Source organism: Monopterus albus, unplaced genomic scaffold (genome assembly GCF_001952655.1).
Source record: "Monopterus albus unplaced genomic scaffold, M_albus_1.0 scaffold3.1, whole genome shotgun sequence".
Classification (NCBI taxonomy): domain Eukaryota; kingdom Metazoa; phylum Chordata; class Actinopteri; order Synbranchiformes; family Synbranchidae; genus Monopterus; species Monopterus albus.
The window spans coordinates 206,342-212,930 of NW_018127883.1; the positions used below are offsets into that span (position 1 = coordinate 206,342).

The 6,589-nt window shown below is 38.7% G+C and overlaps 1 protein-coding gene across 1 annotated transcript in view; it reads left to right on the forward strand.

The window, feature by feature from the left end:
* The window catches only part of LOC109960182 (protocadherin-15), a 199,264-nt gene that overhangs the window by 96,779 nt on the left and 95,896 nt on the right, over window positions 1-6,589 (forward strand). Inside the window, exons 5-9 of the mRNA XM_020600094.1 lie at window positions 2,320-2,480; window positions 2,772-2,927; window positions 3,777-3,896; window positions 4,024-4,134; window positions 5,843-6,013. Of these exons, the coding sequence (XP_020455750.1) occupies window positions 2,320-2,480; window positions 2,772-2,927; window positions 3,777-3,896; window positions 4,024-4,134; window positions 5,843-6,013 (719 nt within the window). The remainder of the gene's footprint in view (window positions 1-2,319; window positions 2,481-2,771; window positions 2,928-3,776; window positions 3,897-4,023; window positions 4,135-5,842; window positions 6,014-6,589) is intronic.

The window sequence follows — 6,589 nt, forward strand, 5'->3', positions numbered from 1 at the left end:
AAGACAGGGCATTAAAAGAGCATTAAATTCATGTTTAGGACAAGTTCTATGCCTAATGAGTTATGGGTGAAAATAGTTGCATTCAGCAGCTTTCACAAGATGTGTGTTCATAATTGCAGCTGTTTTGTTACAAAATAAATTGTAGCCCCTATTCTTCAACATCCCATACCACATTGTTACATCTTCCCCTATTCAAGGGGAAAAAAAAATCTTCTGGGCTTATGAGAGACCAGATTATGTCAAATATGTTTAACTGACTGATTCTGACCTTTGGTCCTTGTTGTAGTTTGAATTCCTAGTCATAAATTAACTGCTTGAACCTGTTATGAATCAAGACCATGAATTAAGCTCAGTGCATTTTCAAACAGGACTCGGTGCTGATATGGGTAAACCCTAGTGCAGATACTTTTTTCATACTTGTACTGGAGCTCTATCAGAAATACGCCTCCACACTTATCTAGTACTATCATCATTAGATCCCAACATTACAGATATTTGCAGTAAAACTGAGCCGATTAGTCCACTGTGAACCTCAGATCAGAGCTTCCTCTGAGTGACAGGATAGTAAAGAAAAATTGGCTTTATTAAGTTCATATACATCACAGTGAACCTCTGGGTAAGACTTGTTTGTATAGGTCAGACAGACTCTGGTACAGTATCCTGTTGATGGATGAGGACAGTAACTTTGCTATACGACTGAGGCTGAGAGATGAAGTTTGCAGAACACTGATTATTTACAGTTACAAGATGAACACTGAAGTTCAATTAACTTGAGAAAGAGAGGAGGCTCTTTGCGCCCTCCCATATAATATTATCAGTGGTGTAATTTACGATCTGCGATTTCCAAGAAGACGTAGCTCACCACTCAAGTTACTGGGGCACGTATATTTATGAAATGGTGTGTTTTTAGATTAATGAACCAGCAACCAGGGGATCTTTTGACTTTAAATTAAATTCTTTGGAGATCCATTTTTCAGATGGAGCTTAGCCCAATTGAGACAGATAATTACAGGTCCTCGCGATCACAACACAGAAATGAATCAGGCCCCGACTGCTGCAAACAGGGAGCACAGTCATTAATAGTAGAATAAAAATGCAGGAGTGGGTATTATGATTATAATGCAAAAGCTTCCATCACACCTCCATCTGAGCTCCTCCTTGAGTAACCGAGAGTCCGACTGACTCTGCAAAATGGATAAGCCCACTTTATCAAAAGGGTAAAGTACAAGATGTTATGTGCATTAATTAAAAAGCCCATTAAAATACCAACACTCTGCTGGGGTTTACAGCTGGTGGACTGGTGAGGCATGTCAAGTACATTTACTCTCTACAGTATTTCATTATCTATATATAGTGTAGTTAAGTTTGCTAGCTGGAAACAGAACAAAAAAACTTCCTTGCAGTACATAAGTGAAGTGTAACCCAGTAGCGAGATGGCAAATGTTGTATTGTTCTCTTCAACATAAAAGTGTATTATAGTGCTGTGAAAGCTACAGCTGACTGTAAATTAAGAACTTGTAACATTTGCAACTTCAGTGGTTCATTCTTAATCAGATGTATATCTTCTGCCATGCCAACAATAATAATGAACCAATTTCTTTTCAATCTCAATTAAAATACCTCATCTCTGCCCCTACATGGATGTTTTTTTTTTCCTTTTTGTAGTGAACCACCAGCTATTTTATAAATCTACTAATTTGGCCACTTAGGATTCAAGCAATTTTTAAATTTAACATGCTTTTCAAGGGCTGTTCCAGAGGGCTGGCTGTGACAAAGTTTAATCACTCGCTGATTAAAAGCTGTGGAGCATGAATCAGAAAGTCTTGGTGGCCTCAAGAATGATAATTATCGATTTGTAGAGATTGGCCTACATAAAAAGCCAAGCAGTCTACATGGATCTGATGCAGTCTTCCACACTCTCCCTAGGTTGTTGCTGAGTGGTCAGTGTAGGAGTAAATTTACAAAATCTTATTAGATTTAAATCTTGTATAGAACCTTATTAGATCCTATATGAGATAAGCATATAACAGAAATTAGATGTCTGTCTTACAATGACAATATGCAATAAAACTCCTTTTGTTTTCATTTCAACTCATTGTTTAACGGATTGACCTACACCTTACAGTGCGTTAGCTTTATTTCTGACTGCAAAGCATTGTGGCAAGAAGTTGTACATTTCTTTTGAAAATCATTTAAAGCGTTTTTTTCCAACATGTTTTTATTAACTATGAGTGGTGTACAGTCAGAATGAAGCTTGGGTGGTGAATGTCTTTAGACAGCAGGGTCAGTTAATAAATGGAACCTGCTCTGCTTTTGCAGGTACAGTTCTGGTGGATAACATGCAGATAAAGGGCCGAGCTCAAGACCCTTTCAGAACCATCTCGCTGACATTACTGTACAACTATGACTACTGGGTGATACTGGAACCAGTGCGACAGAGGCTCTACCTCAATAGTACTGGACGCGTTCTGGACAGGGATGTAAGTGAAGGATCTGTAATGAGAAACATGTAATCACATTTAATGTTTCAAGGTAAATACATTTTCCAGCATTTATAAATATGTAGCATGTTTTGTATGTATTGAGCAACTGAACCAAGTGTTCTTTAATCTCTGGTTTCATTGTTATTATCAAATAAACACTAACTGTTTATATGTTAATCATGGCTGAGTCATTTATTTTGGATCACGTGTTGGACAAAACGGGAACTGGAACATGATCCAACAACTTCAAGTTAAATACTTAAATGAGCTGTCTTTTCTCTGTCACAGCCCCCCAACTCCATCACCACCATTGTGGTTCAGGTCGAGTGCACCAATGAGCTTGTTGGTACTGTCATTTTGCATGAGGTGCGGATTATTGTGAGGGATAGGAATGACAACGCCCCTCGCTTCCAGCAGCCCCGCTACTATGTTGCAGTAAATGAGGTAAATGAGCAGCTTCTGTTTGTGCTGCAGGATTTAAAGTTTAAGAAATGATGTGCCGGACTTTAACATTATAGCATATTCAAAATGATTTGCATGTTCAAGTTTTAAATTTACTGAAAGAAAATAAAATGCTACCAGTGGGGTCACCAAAGTAGGATATATATACTGTATATTATTATTATTAATTTAAATCCCACACATACCTGTTTTGCATCTGAGCCCTCTGGTGCAAACTGTCAAAGTAGTCCTGAGGTGTCAAATTTCAGTATGTGTATGTGTGTGTGTGTGTGTGTGAGTACCAGACAGGACAACCTTTTTCCTCCAAAACAAAACTGCATCACCTGCAGTGGTTCAAGGAAATCCATCAAATTGTCTGACTTTTTTACAATATGTTTTGAGATTAGAAAATAATTCCCTGCTGAGCTCTAACCACCACTTTCATCTCCATTGTTCACACTTTTTTTTGTATTGCGTGCTCAAAATTCCTGTCACAGTGTGTTATTGTAGCCATATGCAGCTGCCCCAGCAGTGTATTGAGTCATTCTACATACCACTCCCTCTGAACAATCTTTCCTGCCCACTGCCTTGTGGACTTTGCTGAGGGCCCTGGGGAACAGCAGTAGTTCTCATACTTACTTTTGTTATTCTGTCAGCAAACAGTGTAGTACTTCAGACTGCTGCTGACTGCAACATTTTCCCTTTGTGATACATATGTTTTTATACTAATGTTGTGGAGTGGCTATATGTGTATGCTATGTGTGCACGTTCTGCTATAAAGAGATGTTGGATTCACATCGAGCTGTTTGAGCTGTTGACTTTTCTTTTTCCCACTCTTATATTTTTCTCAAGCTCACACCAGTTGGAACAACCATTTTCACTGGCTTCTCAGGAGGTAATGGTGCTACGGACATTGACGATGGGCCCAATGGAAATATAGAATATAGCATCCTTTACAACCCCAATGACCCGGTATATGGACAAGTCACGCCATGATAAACATGCTCTGCACTATTGCAAATTTCTTTAACAGCCATAACCATTACTGCTCATATTCACCTTTCTTTCTGCCTTAACACATTCACTCTCTGTGTTTCAGGCTTCAAACAGAACAGTGAGTTTTTTAACCACCCCTTCAGGATACATTACCCTGGCAGAGAGGTTAAACTATGAGGAGAAAACTCGCTACCTGGTTTTGGTCCAAGCCAATGTGAGTTCAAACACTTTTTAAGTTGTGGATGTTTTGAACATGAAGTCAGTAGTTTAATTTGAGTTCAAGTCCCTATATGATTTCTGTTTCAGTTTTAAGGCAGTTCCTGTTTTTCTTATTTCAATATTCAGTATTTATTGTCTGTTTTACCGGTCATCAGAGAAATGCTTAATCTGAGGTATCAAGAAATAATTTGAGATGCCTCAATTGGCAGTCAGTATAAGGACAAACAAAGTATTTATCTTACATTTAACTGATACTACTTCAACAGTACAAGAGCAGCTTTGCACAACAAAACTGATTTCATTATGGATTTTATCTGAGGGAGGGTGTTTGCCTTTCTTTCCTCTCATGGGGCAACATGAACGGGAAAATATTCTAAGACAAGTAACCCTAATGAAGCCATTAAAACAGAATGAAGGCATTTGTATACTCTTTCTCTGGTCCTTACCCTTAGCCATTAGGCAATTAATGGCTTTTGACCAAGAGCCACTTCAAAGCCACTGGCCAAGAATTTGAAAACACCCAGGCTTGGGTCTAAGATTATCCCAATCCTATATGGACAGTGCTGGATGTTTCAAAGTCTTATGAGCTGAACGTCTCTATATATAGAACATCTGTTTACAAAAAACAAGCAACAATTATCATGTTTTTTTATAATTACGCCCCAGTTACTGATTACATAATCACAAACTTGAACAAGCAGTTGTCAGATATTGCATTGTGTAGTATAAAACAGAAGACAGATAAGCATTTGGCAGTCAACCCATCTTCCTTTTTCTCAATTTCCTGCATGAAGGAGCAAAAGGCTAAACCCTTTAGCCTGACAAGAGGACCTCCAGGGAGACTTGAGTTTCTCTTGTAAGAGAACATCAGTATAGAGCAAAAATAAGACTTGGTATTTATTAGAACTCTGTGCTGCTGTATCAAGAGTTCAATTGCACTGAGAATGCAAATCTTTTAAGTGCTGGTCTGCTCACTTCTCAGGGTACTACTCTTGGAAGCAGAAGTGCCACAAGAGGGTATCTATAAGGATAACTGCTGGAAAGATGTGCTATTGCCAAGTATTATTTCCTTAAGAATAAATGGCTTAGTAAAGTGGAGTGGAGCAGTGCTGTTCTGTCTGATTGGAAGTGGTCTGACGTTGAAGATATTCATCTCTTCTATTCAAATATATGGGCAAGAGGGAGCGTTATACCTCAGTGCTACAGTAGCTGCTAAGGTTTCTGCCAAGGATGTGAATTTAAAGAAGCAAGTCAGGCAGCAAAGTTAATTGAATATCATTGTTTTAACAAATGTAAATGATATTGTAATTAAAGTCAGGTTTTCCTTTGTTTACATTAAGATAATACTGTAAATGTGTTATTTAGCTGTGATTATAGTCTCTTGTAGCCACAGCTTGTTCAAAACTGCTGCATTGCAATATTTATTTATTTTTTTGTAGAAAATATCTTGATATTGAAGCAAAAGAAAATGTGCTCCAGTATGTTTATCCTGCAGCCAAACAATAAAAAAATAAAAATAAAAACAGGAATTAATGCATGAGATTATACAATGACCATCACTATAACATATGCTCAAGAACAGCTGCAGAAATGTGTTATGGCTTTAACGTGTTGTATTGATTTTCAGCTTGAGTGGTGTGTAGCCCCAGTGCACAAAGCAACAAATCGAAGATTGAAATTAAAAGCATTTGTTTTTCTTCCAGGACCGTGCCCTGTATCCCCCCAACAGACTAACAGCTACCACGACACTGACTGTGGACGTTCTGGACGGCGACGACCTGGGCCCCATGTTCCTGCCTTGTGTTTTAGTGAACAGCACCCGTGACTGCAGCCCCCTCACCTACCGCGTTGCTATCCCTGAACTCACTGAACCGGTAAGAACCAGGAAGACAGGTGCGAACACAAGGTCATTTTAACAGAATTGCTTCTTTTAATAGTCTCTACATATTTGTATTTTTATGCACATGGGCTGTTTTTCTCATCTTCTGGGTGCATGTGCATCGTGCAGATATCTTTCAGATTTGTACATAAAGCTGACATTAAACTATGCCACGCCTTTTTAAAACCCTGCTTGTCTGCTTGCACCTTGTTTATGCCTCCAACAGAAGCATAAACAGAGTAAGAAAAGCAGAGTAAGCTTTGCTGTTCTTTCTCTCTGTGGCAATTCTAAGGGCATTTTCTGGTCTTTTGGATCAGAACTTCAAGCTGAGTTAACCTAGGATGATGGCTAACATGACACCCCCCCCACCACCACCACCCCAAAAAAGGCAGGTTAACTGAGAATAAGAGATGGATGTCTGAGTTGGTGGGAACAACACAAATTTAACTGAACTGTGTTTTAAATGTTATAACATGGTCCTCATGAGCAGTCTAGACATGACTAGAATGGATTGAACTGTGCTGAATTGGATTGGACTGCAGTGGAGTAGTCTGGATTGTATTTGATTGTA